The sequence below is a fragment of the Pseudorasbora parva genome, chromosome 1 (assembly GCF_024679245.1).
Source record: "Pseudorasbora parva isolate DD20220531a chromosome 1, ASM2467924v1, whole genome shotgun sequence".
NCBI lineage: Eukaryota > Metazoa > Chordata > Actinopteri > Cypriniformes > Gobionidae > Pseudorasbora > Pseudorasbora parva.
Genome location: NC_090172.1, coordinates 63,246,838 through 63,267,809, shown reverse-complemented (window position 1 = coordinate 63,267,809; position 20,972 = coordinate 63,246,838). Strand labels below are relative to the sequence as shown.

The 20,972-nt window shown below is 38.5% G+C and overlaps 1 protein-coding gene across 1 annotated transcript in view; it reads right to left on the bottom strand.

The window, feature by feature from the left end:
• Window positions 1-3,934: 3,934 nt before the first annotated feature.
• The window catches only part of LOC137082063 (Fc receptor-like protein 5), a 95,878-nt gene continuing 78,840 nt past the window's right edge, over window positions 3,935-20,972 (bottom strand). Inside the window, exons 5-18 of the mRNA XM_067447690.1 lie at window positions 9,976-10,260; window positions 9,179-9,457; window positions 8,795-9,079; window positions 8,441-8,719; window positions 8,090-8,353; window positions 5,747-5,989; window positions 5,542-5,652; window positions 5,297-5,377; window positions 5,017-5,067; window positions 4,831-4,902; window positions 4,683-4,760; window positions 4,380-4,433; window positions 4,131-4,190; window positions 3,935-4,011 (exon numbers count right to left, since the gene is read on the bottom strand). Coding sequence (XP_067303791.1) covers window positions 3,935-4,011; window positions 4,131-4,190; window positions 4,380-4,433; window positions 4,683-4,760; window positions 4,831-4,902; window positions 5,017-5,067; window positions 5,297-5,377; window positions 5,542-5,652; window positions 5,747-5,989; window positions 8,090-8,353; window positions 8,441-8,719; window positions 8,795-9,079; window positions 9,179-9,457; window positions 9,976-10,260 — 2,219 coding nt within the window. The remainder of the gene's footprint in view (window positions 4,012-4,130; window positions 4,191-4,379; window positions 4,434-4,682; window positions 4,761-4,830; window positions 4,903-5,016; window positions 5,068-5,296; window positions 5,378-5,541; window positions 5,653-5,746; window positions 5,990-8,089; window positions 8,354-8,440; window positions 8,720-8,794; window positions 9,080-9,178; window positions 9,458-9,975; window positions 10,261-20,972) is intronic.

The following is a 20,972-nucleotide window of genomic DNA, read 5'->3' as shown; positions in this document are numbered from 1 at the left end:
GAAATGAATGTAATTTAAAGTCTGATCAGAGGTAAGCTTAGGTCATATTTCTGGAAGTTCATCTCTTAAACATCTCAATGAACCCGTTCTTCACATTTAATAGTTTCAATATATCAGATATTAGTGACGTCTGCTTTTACTGAAGATCAAGTTCATGAGACACATCAGACATCTCATCTGTCATACCTGTGCTCAGAGCCGGCCTTTCCTTTCGCCTAGGGCCCCGTCTTATCTTGGGGAGCCCCTCAATCTCAAGATCTTTTTATTTTCTTTTTTTTACTCCAATGGGGCCAATTTTTATGATCTTGCCTAGGGCCCCACAACCTCACGGGCCGGCACTGCCTGTGCTGTACCTGTGGCTCTTCATTGTGAAGCCGGGGCGCTGCGTATGGAGACTGATTGCTTTTGGGCCTTTTCTTCACATAAATTAAACGTTTGTGACCTCAGAACTCTTGATATATAAGTAGGCCTACATTTTGAATGAATTGTGCATGTTGTCTGTTTTATAGTGTTTTTTATATTATATAATCCACAAATGAGTAAGTTTAAATAAATAATGTATATAAAATTGTTGGCTGAATCAATTGAGAATCTCCCTCCAAAAAGTCATAATGGCAAAATCATAACCCAATATATAATTAATAATGATGATGAAATTAACATGTTCAACGCGTCTGTATGACGCTAAAGGTTTCTCATTGAAAGCAATGGAGTACCTGCGTGTTGAAAAATGGTGCTTATGGGGTCCTGATCAAGCGTCAATGTGTGAGAAGTTGGGAGTGAGAACGCGTAGACATTTTCAGAAAATACATTATTGCAATGCAGTAAACAACAACCATCGGTGGTCTCCCAGTGGTTTACATTATTGGCAGTTTAGTGTTAAATTATTGATTTACACCAAAAAAAGCTAACGTGTGATTTAATCGCCGCAAACATTATTTTTGTGTTGAACTGAACCTGAACTGATTAACATATGGTCATTCATTTTGTTCAGAAGAATAACAACAATCTAGGAACAAAAGTTGTATTAACATTTCAACCTTTAGGTTAACAAATGTGAAAGTCATGAAAAGAAAATGTTATGTCACTCTTTATTTATCAAATAGAAATCTTACGCTTTGTTAACTGCAGCAAAAAAACAGCAAATATAAAATAAATGAAAACAAGAATACATGTATAATATAAGGCTATATATATATATATATATATATATATATATATATATATATATATATATATATATATATATATATATATATATATATAAAATGATATAAGTAACAATCTTGTCTTGGCAAAAACACAGGCACTATTTGATACGGTAATGTGTTAAATATAAATGCTCACTAGAGAAAATGCTTTATTATATTATAGATACATTTGCTGCATCATTTATGGGCAGATAATATAGTGCACTTGTAGCTGGTTCAGAAATAATAAAATGTAATTAATATTGTTAGTGAACATTATCAAAAAATTGTGCTTTTATATTTGTGTTATAAGGCGAGATATAAATGATTAATTATAGTAGGAACCATTCATGCAGAACATTTCTATATGGGGCACATATTGGTGACGCACGACACCTCCTGCTGTGCTAACTGCGCCATCTTTAGACGCACATTTGCCGCTGACGGGCTCAGGTGTTCTTCTAAGGTCTGGTAAGGATAATTTAATGTAATGAACTGCATTTTGCATGTTTTACTGAGACTAGTTAGCTTTCTCTGTTCTGTGTGGGCGGAGTGAAGATGAGAGACGTATAAGTCTGAAAATGTATTGTGCTTTATTTCTCCTTCCATGTTGACTGTTATATGTTAAGTGTTTGAAATGTGTTTACTATAAAGTTTAAGAGTTTGTTAGATAGGAAAAAAGAGTGAGCTCTGTATGCAAAGTCTTTAGGGTGACCGTATTTTGATGACCAAAAACCAGGACACTCGGCCCGGCAATAAGATACTCAAATACTCGAAGTTTACTCAAAGATGCCTTATTAATTTCAATAGTTTAAAGTATGCTCCCTCTGTATGTATAGAAAATTGTTATATTACAAAATACTATCTATAACCAAGTGTCCATGCCCTGGGAAAACAGGACATTTGGTCCCTACAAAGTGATGCCACATTTGAATGTCCTTTTAAAGCTACAATATGTATTTGTTCACCACAAGGGGTCACTAACCTCTTTAAACCAAAACCAAAGGTGTAGATCGGAGGTCTTCAACCCTGCTCCTGGGACCCTCTGTCCTGCAGAGTTTATGCTTCGTCCCCTGCAGGTTTTTAAGCCTGTAAATTACGACTTAACCACGACTCACGACTTTGTAGCGTTCTAGTCAAAGTCACGCCAAACTGCCGGAGCTCCAGGAATTGCAGTACTGAGATATAAACAAACCATCCGGACCTAATGGTGCTTATGCTCATTTACAATCATTTCTCTCACCAAAGGTGCTTACTCATGGCTTATCTGAGGGAAACGGAGGAGGAAAAATGGTGCAGAAGGCAAGCTGTAATACCTTTTATTTTAGGTTATTTGTATATTTGGAAATATATTTAGTATTAATTTATTCTTTATGGACGACTAGCCGTCCTTTTATTCCGCATCCGTAGGGGCTGCCGTTGTTTTTTCACAGGCTATGTAATGTCAGAACTCGTAACCGGGAGTACGTCGATCTAGTACGAGTTCACGGCTGGGACGTCACGGGTTTAACGGCCGTAATTGAGGAAAAATGCGATATGCGATATCTTGTTAAGTAATGCGATCTCCGATATGCGATACCATATTGCAATTAGTGTGTAAAATCTATTTCAATTATATTTTAAAAAATATATTTAAAAAAATGAGAATGAAACTATTTGTGTTTCACATTCTTTCTGGGAAAAGAAAACATCGCTACAACTTCTGAAAGTGACCAGCAATGTTTTAGCAAACATTTGTGTCATAAATTGTTCACGTTTCAGTGTGTGTGTCAAACAGCATGAGACTGCAAATTATTGGATTGAAGTTACATAAGTAATTAGCCTAGAAATCTAGACGCACCCTAACCAAACTCTTGCCGGGCCAATCACATCGTGTATAGAGTCGGTGGGCGGGGCCATAATGACGACGGCCGAGTTGCGCTTGCGTGCTTCTAGTAAACACATAAACTGGCGAACGGCGGCGGTCTTTCGGATCAGCTTTGACCGCGACTCTGGAAGACTTGGAGTTAAGCTTTCCTCTGAGAAAAAAACAAAGAACAGCACTGAAGTCATTCTTAAAAAGGGAAGATGTGCTCTGAGTTTTGCAAGCTCCGCTTCACCTTCGTTGCTCTGGTTGGTTGTAGCGCTATCCTATAGCGTGCAGAGGGAGTTTGAAAGACAACCGTTTATCCGCCCCTCGGATTGAGCTGTCAATGGTGAGTTTCCAGACCAAACATCTTGATGTGGGTCTGACTATAAGTAATAGTAATGTGCCCAGTCTATTCTCTGCCCAATGTGTGACCTAAAACTTGTTGTTTAGAACAAATGTTGAAGTAGTATTAAAGTCAGTCAGATATTGCGAGCCATTGCGATATGCATATTGCGATATGTACGTTTGCGATATTTCGATATATTGCACAGCCCTAGTAGAAGGTTGGAAAAACACAGGTTACGGGGATGTGGCATTAGCTCCAACCGTAATTAAAGACAGGTGAAGCTAATCAAGATCTTCAGGAGCACATGTTGAAAGTACACGGGCTAAAGCAGGTTGGGCATAAACTTATCAGGACAGCGGGTCCACAGGAGCGGGGTTGAAGACCTCTGGTGGAGAGATTGAGGACGCAGTGAATGAGCGTGAAATCATGGAACTTGTCATCATACTGATGGATCTAATTATGATTATGGGGAAATAATGTTTCTGGATGAATGAATGTATTCCTGTTGATTTACAGATCCTCTCAAATAACTGAATGACTGAAAACACACTAATATTTCTTCTTGAAAGCTTGTGTAGCACACTTGTTTGGAGCATAAGTTGCATCCGCGGCTCCAGCATCAGCACCTGAAGAACACAACGGTTATGATCGTCACACATGAATCATCGTGATCTGCTGATGTGTAATAGTTACGGTTAGTGGTTTGACTTTAACAGTGATGATCATGACTGTGTGTTTCTCTCACCTCGATCTGTGTCGAGCTTCAGGTCAGAGTATAAAGTGTCTCCAGACGCGCTGCTCTTCCCTGAGAGTGAACAACACACACAACGCTTCACATCTACAGATACACTCATAACCGACAATACATCATTATATCACGAGAGATACTGTATGTCATAATTAATATATATGTTCAAATATTGTATATGTTTTTAAATACTTTACTTTCACATGATCTGTAAGCTGCTATGTTTCACAGCATCTCTTTATTTACCTCTGTGTTTCTCCTTCGATTTCATTTCGATCAGAAAATCACCAAATCGAGCGCCTGTCACGAGAAACAGCAGCTTGATTATCTGACTCTCTAGGCCTGTTTTTGATCTTCTCCAATATTAATTTTGCTCTGTTTAATTAATTTCAGTTAACACAGAATTGTTACATTTCCAAAATAAAGTTGCCTTAATCAGTTTATGATTGTATAAGGGTGTCCTGATATTATAGAAGCATTATATATTCTCCAGTAAATGTGATGGTTCATTCAGACAGTTGATGTTCAGTTTGTTGTTTTGTCGTTTACCTTTGCCCTTGCTTTTCTTTTTGTCCTGTATATTGATCTGTGCGTAAGTCACATCACTGGGTCCGGCAGTATTAATATCTAATACAGAACAAAATCATCAGATTATGGAGAACATGCTGGAAATATTGTAGGAAAAACCGGACCTCACCTTTGGTTTTGCATTTCTTCTTTGGTCTGACTTCTGAGTACATCACGTTATTTGGCTCTGTCACAGTATCATCTGAAATAAAAAGGAAAAAGTCAATTAGAAAGAAATATCTATTTTTATTTTATGAACTAAATATTAAAGGTTATCGGTTAATGACTGATGACTTTAGTCCAAGAGAGTTTTAACCTTTATCCACGGGTCTCTTTTTCTTAGCAGTGACCTCTGAATATGTGACGTCTGAAAAGGCACAACAAGGAACTAGTCAAGGATTTAATGATTTCTGTTGATTTTTTTTATTTTTATACTAATTTTTAAGACTCTTAAGTCTCTCACTGGAGTCACGTCATTATAAATGTAATCAGAATCTAAAGGACAACAAACAATGAAAAATATGAAAAACAAAGGAGTCTTAAAGAGGAAAAACACAGTAATAAATAAATATAAATCATTTGTTATTGAGTCTGACCGGACTGCAGAGGAGAGTTTTCCGCTCTCGATCCTCCAGATGGATTCGGGACTGACGTCGGTTGAACGTTACGGTGCTGATCTATAACAGAGACAAAGATCATTATGGTCACTTTAAGAGTATGTTCACTCATATCTGATGCATTAACTGCTCATTTATTAATCCTGTCTAGACTTCAGAAACTGGATCTTCCATCTGTTGTTCATTTGGTTTAATCTTTCATCATGTCATGAACTGCTCCACACCTTTCTTGTGTTTGTGTCTCCACAGCAGGACCAGAGAGATGAAGAACAAGAAGAAAACACTCAATCCTACAGACACACCAACGGCCAGAAGAGAAGATGATGGACGAGCTGCTGAGGAGAACGGACAAACACACACATCTGTCTGTGAGTGACATGATACTGTATGATAACATTACAAAAGTCAAATCAGTGATTATTCAGAGACCTCTGACTGAGATCCAGCTGTGGGGTGACGCTCCTCTCTCTGTTTTACAGTAGTAGAAACCCTCATGTGACTTTGAGACAGTAGTGATGCTCATCTCTCCTGTCGTCTGATTCTGGATCAGTGATCCGTCTTTATAGAAACCAGCGCTGAGGATCGAGGGGTTTGTAGATCGATGTAAACAGTGTAGAGTCAGAGTCTCTCCCTCAATCACATGATCAACAGAACTCAGAATCACTTCACCATCTACAAACACAAGACACACACCAACAGACGGCAGTGATCATACAGGCTGAACTTAATCATTTGGCTTTGATTTTATATACCATTCAGCGGCATGTTAATGAAACATCTCAAGATACATGTGGAAATAACTACTTGCCAACTTGCCTGTTGGCTCTGCTACGTAAGACTCAGAAAGAAGTTTCTCAGTAATGAGAATAATTTGAAACTGGCTGCAATGGCTCAGGAGATTCTCGGATCGTTCCCTATTGCACAGAGAGAATGATTTGACTGCAAATCTATCAGAAGAGAAGATAGTGGACATCTAACGTTACGCAAAAGGGGCGGCTTCTTCTGAATTAGGTAAGGCCAATTGTAATGTCAGAAGAATGACAGGTGAGTTTATGGAGCACTGTAATCGGTTTAAAAGTCCAATCTGAATGAAAATGCTCCATATAAACACCTCAATCGGAATAAAAATGCCCCAACCGAATGAAAGTGTATCCGTTAATCGGTTTGAGAGGGGTGGGATAAACCTTTTCATGAACCCATCAAACGAAAAATGTCACCATGTAAACGACCTGACTGGATTACTTTTGAGTGTGTGTGATATAATACAGCGCGCTCACCGCGCTCACACCAGTGCTGTTGAGTGTTGACTAGAAAGATACATTTTCTGAGGGGTAACGTTACACTTTTTATTTCGTAAGAAGTTATGGAGATAATGTTGGAATAATGACAGACACAGCCTGGCTGCACCCTCATCTTGACAGCGTTTGTCCCTGGCGCTTTTTACTTCAACTGCGCCTCGGAGAAGAATGTATGCATGATTATTACACTTTAAAACACACAAATAGCTTTTATAAAACCGTATAAATCCTGGTGGTTGTTAAGAGTTGCTATGGCAACCGTAAACACTTCCATCAGCTGCTGAAGAGGACAGCGTCGACATTTCTGATACGGCACTCATGTCACAAAATGATTGCGATTGAAAGTCAGCACATGTAAACACCAGATCGGTTTAGATAACGTCGCATGTAAACAGTCCATTAAATCTTTCAATCTGAATGATTTTAATCGGAATGACAAAACAGTGCATGTTAACGTGACAAGCGCACCCTCTCTCGCTTGTGTTCCCGCACCTCTGAACTCCCTGTGTTAACCCTATCACTGCCGATGCGAAACAAAACAGCAGTTTTACAACTATAAAGAGCCTAACTGTGCGCTACAATATATTTTTAACACTACTCTTTGAATACAGTCCCTGTTCATTGTAAATGTATTTTAAATGTAGAATGTATGATATGAATATGGTATATTAAAAAATGTAAGCTCGTGGTCTGCCGGCCCGGTAGGTGCCCCCCCCAAGCACAAAAATGAAACGTAGGCCCTGTCCACACGAAGCCAGCGCTTTCCCAATCCGATCTTTTTTTTTCCCCGTTTCAAGAAATATCTGCGTCCACACGAGATTACAAAAACGGACTAAAAACGATGTAGTTTGCATGCCAGGCCAGTGTGTGACGCTGTAATTCTGCCACAGAAATACACTAAAAACGGAGAAGAAGAGTTGTGGCTAGAAGGGAAGGGGTATATCAGTGGTCGGAGGTGAGGCAAAATCTCACAATAAAATAACAATAAATACATTTGCTACTTAACAGATGTGTTTTATTAATGCAGACACCTACCCCAACCCTAAACATACCCTTACAATAATGCAGATACGGTTATTAAATGACACGATATTGATGTGCTCATGCCCAGTGCCCGTAGTTGTATCCCTAAACTCTTCACCGTGCTGGACGTAGTGTGATGACATCACCGTTTCAGAAAATATACGGATTCGCTGTACACACGAAAGCGGAAGATGATCGTTTTCAGATTTATCCGCTTTGGGACCCGGTTTAGAAAAATATCGGATTCATGCTTCCAAAACGCCGGATCCGTGTGGACGAAACACTGATACGGTACAAAATGTATACGTATACAGCTAAACGCGTCTCCGTGTGGACGGGGCCTCTGCCTACTCTGCGATCAGCTGTACAGAAAACTGGAAAATGTGTATAGACTGTAATTATAATTTAGATTATAACATTAGCAGATGATGTGATTATAATACGGACTCACCGTGTACAGTGATGTTTCGAGGACGGCGTTTCTCTCCAGATTCAGACTCACACCAGTACACTCCAGTGTCAGATGTGCTGAGAGAGTCCATTACACATGAAGATCCTGTTTGATTTGAACAAGTGTGTGTGCCTTCGTCTGTGTATCTTCTCACTGTCCATCCAGCAGAGTTACTCTGATCCTCACAGCTCAGAGCGAGAGACTCAGATGAGAAGTGTTGACTTCTGCTGGGATTGATGACCAGAGACACTGAAGCAGAAACTCCTGAAAAGAGCAAAATCTCAATCTAAACTGACACACAGAGACTGCAATGAAACAGAAATACGGACGAGCACAAACACAAATCCTCACCGGTGACCCACAGTGGCTGTGTGCTGCTGGTGTGTGTGTGATAGGCTGGTCGTCCTCTCTCTGCTCTGCACGTATAAACTCCTGTGTGCGGTGGAGACGCAGGACTGAGAGTGTAAGATCCTCCAGCTCCTCTGCTGCTGTCTGACAGATGATCATGATCTCTGAACCAGCTGAACGTCCAGCCTGTAGAGGAGCCTGAAACCTCACAGATCAGAGTCGCTGATTCTCCTTCAGTCAGCCACGGCTGTGGAGACACTCGCAGGACTGCCTGAGCTTCAGCTGAACAAAACATCATGAGTTACAGAGCCGTAGAGGAACTGATGGAGAAGCGGATCACAACAAACACAAACTCACCTGATACAGTCAGTGTAACAGCATCACTGCGCTGAGAGCGTTGAGTCTTCATCTGTCCTGTACAGGTGTATTTACCGCTGTGAAAGTCTTCAACTCTGCTGATGATCAACTCTCGTGTTGAGGTTTGTCTGACAGTGTTTTTATACCGGCTGTTGTTTTCCTCTATTTCCCATCTGTATGTCCACTCAGTGTCTCCTCCCCACTTTATATCACATCTGAGAGTGACTGTTTCTCCTCTAAACACTCGTTCATCAGGTCGTACCGTCACCACAGCTTTAGGACTCACTGTACAAACACAGATTATTGCATTTATAGTTTTAGACGTTGTGTAGATATGGTCTCTGATCTGTATATGTTGCATCACACACACACATTCTCTCTCACCTGTAGCATTTACCCACAGTGCATCACTGTATTGTGTGTAATAGACTGGTTTCCCTCTTCCAGCTCTACACCAGTACTGGCCTCCATCAGACACTGAATCAATCTTCAGGCTGTAGGGGTTTGTTTCTGTCTTCTCTGTCTCAGGGTTCAGTGTGTGTTTGTACCAGTAAAAGTCCCAGTGTCCAGTGGACGGATCCATGCCACAGGTCAAAGTCACTGTGTTTCCTGTCAGTGCAGCTCCTGCAGGATCTGATGTGAGTTCAGGCTTCGGCTTTAGATCTGCAGGAGAACAAGAACAGATTCAGATCCTCAAGAGTCAGAGTTCAGCTGCGCTACACACATCACAGAGTATAAAATAATATACATCTTAAATTGACTGTTTGAAGAACTGTAAATCATAATTGTACAAAACGACGACAAGATTGTCTAAAAAGCGATTCAAAGCTGCATTTGAATAAAGACTCAGAGTCACAAAACGTGCAAACAGCAATTAAGTAATTTCATACAGAAAGATGTTTAAAGTTATTGAAGTGATGAAACTGAAGTGTAATTATCATCATTCACACAGAACTGTTTTCATCTGTTGCTCAGGTGTGTGTTCACGTGTCAGACAGACGTCTTCAGCTCTAGTGTCGTTTTTCTGTTTCATCAGCACTTCATGAGTGTTTTGTTTTTAAGTTTGCACTTAAGGTTAAAAACTTCTGCTTTAAAATGTATTTTCAGAAGTCTGCATTCAGTTTAATGTATTGATTGATTGTGCAATCCTGTAGAGAGAGTTACACTGATGTTCAACTCACCCGTCACTGAGAGAGAAACATCAGATCTTGATTGTGATGAGTTTGGTCTTCCATCTCTCTGTCCTCTACACCAGTACAGACCCCGATCAGACTCAGCAGCTCCTCTGATAGTGAGAGTGTCTCTGTCTACAGTGTAACGCTCAGACGTCTGTAACTTTACTCCGTCTTTATACCACTTATATCTCCAGTCACTGAGATCAGACTCTATCACACACTTCAGATTGACCGTCTCTCCAGTGAACACAGATCTGTCTGGAGTCACAGTCACTGTAGATTTGGGTAAATCTGAGAAGAAACACAAACACAAAGTGACAGATGATCAAGTCTCTGAGTTTGTTTTCTACACTTACGGCTTCATTCATCTGATAATCTGAAGGACAGCAGCTCACGAATGAACTGAACATGGAAGATTTACACCAGAGGCTCTCAACCTTTTGTGTAACAGACGAGCGTGTTTATTTGAGCACTTCTGTCAGTCAAACAACAACAGCCTGTAAACGTTCACATAAATATATTTCCCCACACGATGCATCACATTTTGAGCTCATCTTTTGAGAGCGATGTAGGACACGAAGGAGACCATCTCATTTCTAATATCTGATAATGTACTCTGAAAAAACATCTGTGATCTGATCAGCCTGTCACTGTATATAGAGCTGTTTGCAAACTTAAAGGTGGGAGAGGTGGGACTGATCTAAAACACTTTTGTCCAAATTTGTTTAAACTTTCTTTATATGTCAATACATAATTAAAATGTAAGTACTCTGTCTCTGAAAAGGAGAGTATAAAAATCGAGGGACTCTAGACTTTTTAATCTGCAATAAACACTACTTATTATTTTCGTTCGGGACGAAACAAATGATTGGCTTGGGCGACTGTCACTCTCTCTCGCTACCATGGTGACCACCGCTTTTGCTACAGGATCCGCCCACATGCGCACGCTCGTTTGATTTGAGCAGTTCAAGAGGCAAGAAACCTCGGCAAAATAATGGCAGAGAAAGAGCATTCAAAAACTCACAGTGCAGGGTTTTACAGTCAGCGAAGGCAAACAATGCAAAAAAGGAAGACAGTACGAGAAAAGGCAATGCACAGAAAGTCTTTGGATAAACAAAGAAATCAAACGCGAGAAAATATCAGCGTGGCTTTTCAACGATGGTGAGAACTGAGGGACCTGAAAAACGACTCATTGCTGGCTGTATTTCTGCTGGACAGGTCATCTTTCATTTTGATTATAAATTTTTTTGGTTTATGTTTTCATAAAGCATGTATCAAGAGCACATGAAGCTGCCTAATATAGCTAACATAAGATCACTTAGCATAAAGTTACAATATTATACACTTAGCCATTAGTAGAGATTATAAATACTCAATATGCTTAGCTCAAGTTGATCGCTGTTGTGTTGAATTTCACAAAATTTAACTTTAGATAACAAAATGCATGTGTAAAAGCTAGTACACTGCATCCAGGAACTTTTTTTAGAGCTAAGTTAGCTTTAGCTACTGCTAATCAACAATGCTTTCATCATGGAAACTCTTACATGCAAAACACAGTATATGTTATGAATCTTACACTAAATTCATCTTCATCATAGTATAACTGATGTTATTGGAAAAACATGATGCTAGCCGTTTTCTTTGCCTTATAAATATAACTAGCTCGTTACCGAATCAAACAAAAATATACTTTAAACTTTTCCAGTACTGGTATTCTAGCTTGATAGTGAGCACTAAAAGACATCTTATCTGTTTATATTCATACTGATAAAGTTAGATGTTTTATTACATGTGATTCTGACATGATGTCACTACATGCGGCTCAGGTCAATAAAGCGTCTTCCAGCTGATTGGTCGGTGAGGCGTGTTCATGTGTTTTGGGGGCGTGGCTGTGGAAAGAGTGAATGGAAATAATGAGCTGCCTTTAAAACAGTCGTGAGAGGTCTACAGACACTCAAATTTTATACTTTCTTTATTTTCCACAAAATTGGAACAAATTTTTTTTTAACCAATTCCTACCTATCCTACCTTTAAGTCCTCAAAATACATTTTTTATATATATATATATATATATATATATATATATATATATATATATATATATATATATATATATATATATATATATATATTACAAGATGAATGGCCTTGTCAAATGACTGTCGTTTTAACTTATATGGTGGATAAGGTGACGTTTGCTAGAAGGATCGAGTGAACGATCTGGAAGGGAAGTATACGGTTGTATTTTGTAAAATAATATTACCCTTTGTCATTAGACACACTATTTAGTTTTGTATGGTACTTGGTGTGTCCTATTGTTACTGTACTAGCATCTTTCGTCAACTGTCTCTCTAAGAAACCTTCAGTTTAATCAGAAATTGTTAATAAGTGTATAAATTGACAGTCAATAAGTGTATAAATCACTACTTTCTGCTTGCAGGAATACAGTTGCCCCTTTCTTCAGTTTAAGACGCTCAGCGAAGCTTGCTTGAAATGGGCCGAACAAACAAACGATCTTGAATTAAATTGTTGTGATATTCGATTATAATAAACCTCAACCATGACTGTTGACATTTTTTATCTGTGGGAAGGGTAGAAAAGTCCTCACGTCCCCTGCACAGCCTGGAGCATGACGTGTCATGAGAGCTGCCGTTTTTGCTATCCTCGAGTGTCTTGTTTACCTGATTCAGATCCTGATGATTCGGCTCCGTCAGTCCCGCCTGACAATGCACATGATCGGACATATGTAAATGTTGGGGGCGTACATATAAATGATCCCCAGCGATTGCGTCACATCTGGCGTTTCGTTGAGAATCACTTATTTTTCTGTGATGTTTTTCATGCACGAGATTTACATAAGAAGGAGGAGGCAATGGTGTTTGAGACTCACAGTATGTGATGTCCATGTACTGAACTCTTATTATTTCACTATAGCAAGGTTAATTCAATTTTTCATTCTAGGGCACCTTCAAACTTTTGAATCAGATGCCTCCTCCTCTCTGATCAGAGTCCTGAAGTGGTGAACACCATTAAAGAACTGGCATTCAGTGGAGCAATCCCCAACAAGTAGCAATTCTTCACTTTCCCTCCCCAGACTGCTCTGTTTCTGTTAGCTTTATTACTTTCACTCCACCATAAGCACTGCACTCAACACACACTAAAGCCCCTTTCACACTGCGATTCCGGCAAATACACGGATAATGCGACCCGCCATTTGTTCCCGGGCCGCTAGATTTGGTCCATTCACACTGCCAGCGAAATACTGTAATATGTGCGCTTTCACACACAACCCGTAACGGTCCCGGGTCGAGTTGACACGTGACATCCTGATGTGACGTATAACGGCGAGCGATCTCAGCTTCAGCACGGATAGTAAGGAGCTCCGTGGTCTCGACTTGTGTCCAGTTTGCACACATTTCTGCTTGTTTAATTTTAGTTTCTTTTGTATACGAACACTCTCTGCGTTTAAAACACCGACGAGCTCTTCTGGCACTGCAGGGTTGTGTTATTGAAAAAACAAGCTCTAGGAGTCGCACGATAACTACGTACACGTTGCAGCATTAGTTTCCGCTTTTGTTCACACAGCGCTCGTCCCGGGTCGAATCCCGCAATGTTACTAGGTCCCCGACCCGAGTTCAATTCGGTAATCAATGCCGGGACGTGGTTGCTTTCACACAGAAGGCGACCCGGCAATGTTCCGGGGATATTGCGGGTCCGACGTGGAGTGTGAAAGGGGCTTTAGTAACTTCCAAAACCAACAGAGAGGTCAGGACAGGAGCTGTTTGGATACGATGCCTCTGTGTACAGACGTGAGATTGTGTTTCACTAACACTGCATGTACATGAGCAGCTTTTCTTTAATTGAATCTTGAATAATTCATGACTTGTGCTGTGTTTAATCAGTATCTAAGAGCAGCATCTTTAAGACGTGTTATATGTTCAAAATTAGTATGTTTGTAGACTTCAGTGAAATGTGCGCTGGTTTCTCTTCGCGTTCTGAACTGGTGTGCGAGTCTCATCGTCAATAAACACAAGCTCTTATCATCTCCATCCAGCGCAATTAATTACATGTTTCTCGTTCTTCCATGTCAAAGGGTCTGTTATTATCAGATCTGTTGAAGATGCAGATTCTGTTCATGGGTGCCAAGACATTTTAGGAAATCCAGACCGGGCAATGTTTTACTGCCTTGTCCAGGATAAAGAGTGTGTGGTGACCCAATATACAAGTATGGCGATATTAAATGACTAAAACCGGGATATAAGATTTTGGCCATATTGCCCATATTGGCCATTCATTCCCTGTGTGACTTTTCCAAAGGCTTGTGTTTGGTTTTGACCACGAGGGGTCGCTGTGGTCAAAGCTTCAGCTCTGCCACTCTGAGCTCGACTGATATGTCTGAGGTGAAGCACTCACTTATTAGCATACGGACCAAGAAATGTGGAAATAAATAAATGTTGAAATAAATAAAAGAAAAAAAACAGAAATAAATGTGGAAATAAATAAATGATGAAATAAATAAAAGAAAAAATCTAAATGAATGTGGAAATAAATAAATGTGGAGAAATACATCTATACATAAAAAGGAAATAAAAATAAAAATACTCATTTATTTTTCTTTGTTTCTTTCTTATTTTCTTTGTATATTTATTTATCCTCTTAAACTCAGAGGACCCTGTACAGGGTCGGGAATGACATCGTCATGTATATACTTTTGATTTTAAATGTCTGTGGAGAAGCTGTGATGTATGTGATACCATTTGAAAGCTTAAAGTCTCTACTTTCTGGAGATAGGCATCACTTTGGCATTTGTTTTACACAAAGTAATCTATTTACACTAAATTACTCTGGTGGATTTGGCCAAATCTAACGCCGACTTCACACTGCACGCGTAAGCAGGGCGTATTTTTTTTGGCGCTCATGTTAACAGATGAGTGCATTCACACCGGCAGCGGAGGCAGCGCAGCGGCGCGGAGCAGGAGCAGAGCAGAAGCGGCAGTGCCGCGATCGTTTCGGCGCCAGGTCTATTTTTGACGCGCTGCTCACGATGAATTAAAGCCACAGTACATTGTTCTGATCAAAATGAACCTGTTTAACATGAAAAATAACACATTTAACCATGAAATAATTTAGTGAAGTGTTCCGTGTGTTTCTCAGTCACCAGATGACATCCGGCGCTGTGGAAGAAAAAAAAAGTTCTACACAAAAACCGAAGCGACTGCCACAAGTTTTTGCCTGAACTACAAAACTAATTTTAAATAATCTATGCCAGTATATCTTAAATTAAATATGAATTAAATTATGTATATATTATAACTATATGCTGGGATAAAAACAGAAAGGATAAACAAACGCACGTGGTGTCGCAGGCAGTGTTCTTCTGAGTGCACCTGTCCTGGAAAGACAGCAATGGACGACACTCGTCTCATCGTGGAGGTTGAGAAGCACACAGTTCTCTGTGATCCACACAATTTACTTTATAAAGACTTGCAAGTGAATGAAAGTAAGTCATTTTAAAGTGTTTTTGACAATCTTTCGTTGCCTCACGAACGAACGAACGAACGAACGAACAACTAAATATGGATAGGTTAATAGAACATACACACATTAATATAGCACACATACAGTATAGACATGTAGATAGACTATGATGTGCGTTATTTTGTCATTTTTAAAAAAAAGTTTTTAGATAATTTGCTCATTTAGCCTACAATATAAGCCTACAATACAATATCATTAAGAAGTTTCCTCTTAATTATTACAGTCATTTATGAATTATCTTTAAGAGGTTTATGATGGGTAATTTGATGCCTATCCAAAATTTCAAGACAATTTCCTGAAGTTTCTCTTTTTAGCAGTGTGCTTTTCATGGACATATAGTGCGATGGCCTTAATTTCTTCTATCAAAAACTCGCACTAAACGAAATAAAAAAAACATCAGAAACAAGTGAAACAAAAAAGTGTGCGCGCTGCTACTGCTTTACACACGCGCTGCTTCGGCGCTGCCTATGCCCTGCTTACGCATGCAGGGTGAAGCTGGCATAAGTGTAACAAGTAGAAATATAGTGTGGCCCCTTTAAGAGTTGTGCGCACTCCTGGCAAACGAGGTCTGCATTTTGTGTATGTGCGCACTGCGTCTTGAGCTCCCATGTGTGGGGATTATTTTCTGTTTTCTGTTGCTAACAGTCAGTTTTTTTGTTATATTAAGTAATGCTGTGGACGGAAATGGAGTTTGTGATGAGAGTTTTGCCGGGAATTGTTTGATGTTAATCGCCTCCGTGTTTGCATCCACTCCAGATATATTAAGTGAGCTATCCGCGGACATAAGCGTTACATAAATTCAGCATTCTGCCGTCATTTTACAGGAAACCCTTTAAAGTTACAAAAACACTGATAAAAGTGATAAACCTGTAAGTATATGTTGTCTAAGCTGTAATAACCCCCCCCCAAAAAAATAAATAAATAAATAAATAAAAGATAAAATAAAAAAACAAGTAGGCACTTTTTGATTTCTTTTTTATATAAATTAATGTTTGAAAGTGTGTAACTCAGGCCCTGTGTGCTCTAGGACCCTGCAGACACTTTGGGCAGTTTCCAGCATGTATAATTAATTTAATGACACTGGGATATTGCATTTATATCACTGTATATGGTGGTGGTGGGGGGTAGCAGGGTTGGGGGGGGAGTCATCCCTTCAGACCCATTTGAGTAAATCTGTCATAAAACACGACACAGACAAACTTCTTTTTTCCACTATTTTCTGTAATTTAGTGGAAACAGCCCAAACTGTCTGCAGGGTCCTAGAGCTCACAGGGCCTGAGTTACACACAACAATAATAATAAAAAAAACTACTTTTTTGGGGTTATTACAGCTTAGACAACATATACTTACAGGTTTATCACTTTTAGCAGTGTTTTATGTAACTTTAAAGGGTTTAATGTTGAATGACAGCAAAATTAATGAAATGATTTTGACCCTAGACCCCTGTATGTGTGTATGGGAAGCTTTTCCATTTGGGTAGGCCAAATCCAGCGGAAATCCCAAAAAATGGTCCTGGTGTTCAAGAGGATATGTATGTATTTATTTATTATTAGTTTAGTAATTCTGTTGATGTGATGTCAGTGATGATAACTCACCCGTCACAGTCAGAGTCACTCCATCACTCGAGTAAGAGCAGAATAATCCTGATCCTGATCCTCTACAGCCGATACAGCTGCACGTCTGTGTGTGATCTGGAGTGAACTCTTTCTCTTTAGAGCGCTGATCTTTACCATCGTCACACCGCCATCCGTATGTCCATCCTTCCCCCTGTACGTCACATGTGAGAGTGACAGTCTCTCCTCTGAATATCTGTGATGGTTTAGGCTTTACAGTCAGAACAGCTTTAGGTCTCTCTGTAAGAAGTGCACAAACAGAAGTTATGATTAAACATCTCACAAAATCAAATGAAGTGAATTGACTCGATCTGTCCTAAACTCTTCATAAATGTCACCGCACAAAAGAAGATATTTTAAAGAACAGATTCTAGAGAGCATTTGATTGGACAGAAAATCTGATGAGAAGCTGAAGAGTGATGTCATCAAAATCACTGATCCTTATTGGCTGGCGTGAGAGACTGTGAGTTTTGAACTGTTATCTTCTAAATGTGAATTGTGTCGTTGTTGTGGAGCAACACTGGCTTATAGATAACAGTAAGACGACCATATTCATACTAAAAGACAAAACACTTCCATTTGATTTCATGTGGACATTAAACTCAGTTCATTGACACTTAAAAAGAGAACAATAATGGAAATACATTTAAGCAATACATGGTAAATATTCATCAAAATAAAGAGAAATATAGTTCATTCATTTCATCAAAAACAATTCTGTCATGACCACAAATGTGGCGAGTGTGAGCCTCAAATAAACAGAAACAGAGGGTTAAGGCTTGAGGATATCACACACACACGTTTGTTTTTGTGAAATGTGGGGACATTCCATATTTTCTATCACCCTGTAAGACTTTCAAGGACCTGACTGACGGAAATCTGCTGTGAAAGAGGATGAAACCAATGATTCAGGTTCCACTATAGTTCAGAAGAAGATCATCTGTACATATTTATGCATTTGTTGCTGAAGTTGTCACTTCTGTTATCTAGAATGCAGGGGTGGTAAGTAATCAAGTAAAAATACTTTGATACTTTACTTAAGTATTTTTTTCGGGGATCTGTACTTTACTGGAGTATATTTTATTTGCATCTACTTTTACTCTTACTCCACTACAATATTAAAGGCAAAGTATACTTTTTACTCCAATACATTTCCCCATGCCCGCTCCAAGTATTAAGTATTTATTACACTTGATTTCCAAACCGGTCTGGTCGGTCATGGATGATCCGGTCGGGTATAGACTTGGAAAAGCTGACAAGTCAGGTTTGCCACACTAACGTTAGTTCAGGGTTTGCCCAACTTTTTTATTTTGCGGCACACAATTTACTATGAAAACATCGGTAACATTTTACAATACAGGTGCACTATTAATTCATGCCTAACTAATGCACAGATAATCATGAGTTAATGTATTACTAATGAAGAACTAAACCATTTATTAATGATTACTGCATCAGCAACTAATGAACATTCTCTATGATTAATAGATTAAGTAATATATGAACTGCTTTTGACATGATTAATTCCCTAAAAACATATTACATTAACGTAAATTCATGTATTCAAAGCATGCATTCCGACTCTCAGTTGTCTGTTTAATTAATCATTAATCATAACAATTGGCAAAATTATATTATGACTTTACTTGTTGAGGCACATGACTATTAACTAATTGTTACGTAATATGTCATTGTGGTTATGGCTTTTGAATTCATTTTGAATTAGTTAATAGTATCTTGCTCCTCATCTGTTTTATGGAGCTAATGTTATGGAACATGTCTATTTTAAGTTTAACCCCTATACTGCCTTTAGGTGCTTCATTGTCTCCTATTAATTGCAAATCTAACAAATTCTTAATTGCAGTATCTAATCTTATCATTTGTTCAATTAAAACATTGCATATCAGTCCCAAAAGATTTTATCTGCTTAATTATTGATATTTACAGTTAATTTGAATATTTACTTTTTACTTTCGGTACTTGAGTACGTTTTAAATCTGATACTTTTGTACTTTTACTCAAGTGATGTTTGAATGGAGGACTTTCTACTTTTACTGGAGTATTTTTTTTATTTAAGTATATATACTTTCACTCGAGTATAACTTTTGAGTACTTTTACCACCTCTGCTAGAATGGTGCAACGATCAATTCATCTCCTACTTCATTTGATTCCACCATCACCAAAAGACTGAGACCGGGGAAGATGTCCTCATATCCTCTGGTGACTGTTTTTAATCCTTGTCTTATCAAACTGCAAGAAGTGTGAATTTTTAAAAAAGAAGAATCCAACATTTAAAAAAAAAAATGGTTTTAAATACATATTTTAGAACAGCAGGTTCACCCACAAAATGGATCTGACTAGAAATTCACAAAGTATTAAACAACGTCATCATAACTGTCCACCTTGTATCTTAACCTGTTTAATCCCAATTTTTTTTTTTCCTGCAATGTGAGTACATGCAATTTACTCCTTAGACCTCCCTAACACACAAACGTTATGCCTTCTTTGATTTTATGTTGGTTAAGTTAGTGAAATATTGGTTTTATTCTCGGTCACAATAGTGACCGGTGGGAAACATCATAGACAGAATTCATACAAATTCTTCTATTAGACCTATTTACACGTTTAAAACTTAAAATAACAATAACATATTCAACATATAAGAATGAGATATGATTAGAATTAACTTCAAAACTATTTCTATTGTTCATGATACACAATAAAAAAAAAAATCTAGGTAACACGTTCATCTTCACTGAATTAACGTGTCCGGCCAAAGAGAGGAGAAGAGGTGACCAACAAACCTTGAAAAGATCTAGGCACTTACATGAGTTATTACTCCTAAATATTAGGAAGAGCAACTTTAAACATTGAAGCACCAATTGGTAAATCCGAAATTTGGAAGTTTATAAGGTATATCTTATAGATATAGATAGACAGACAGACAGACAGACAGAAGTATAGATAGATAGAAAGACAGACAGAAGTATAGAGAGACAGACAGAAGTATAGAGAGACAGACAGAAGTATAGATAGATAGACAGACAGACAGAAGTATAGAAAGACAGACAGAAGTATAGATAGATAGAAAGACAGACAGAAGTATAGAGAGACAGACAGAAGTATAGAGAGACAGACAGAAGTATAGATAGATAGAAAGACAGACAGAAGTATAGATAGATAGATAGATAGATAGATAGATAGATAGATAGATAGATAGATAGATAGATAGATAGATAGATAGATAGATAGATAGATAGATAGATAGATAGATAGATAGATAGATAGATAGACAGAAGTATAGACAGATAGACAGAAGTATAAATAGATAGACAGACAGACAGAAGTATAGAGAGACAGACAGAAGTATAGATAGATAGACAGACAGACAGAAGTATAGATAGATAGACAGACAGACAGACAGACAGACAGAAGTATAGATAGATAGATAGACAGACAGACAGAAGTATAGCTAGATAGACAGACAGACATACAGAGAGAAGGATAGAAAGACAGACAGAAGTATAGATAGATAGATAGATAGATAGATAGATAGATAGATAGATAGATAGATAGATAGATAGATAGATAGATAGATAGATAGATAGATAGATAGATAGATAGATAGATAGACAGACAGACAGAAGTATAGACAGATAGACAGAAGTATAAATAGATAGACAGACAGACAGAAGTATAGATAGATAGACAGACAGACAGACAGACAGAAGTATAGCTAGATAGACAGATAGACAGACAGACATACAGAGAGAAGGATAGACAGACAGACAGAAGTATAGATAGACAGACAGACAGACAGAAGTATAGATAGACAGACAGACAGACAGAA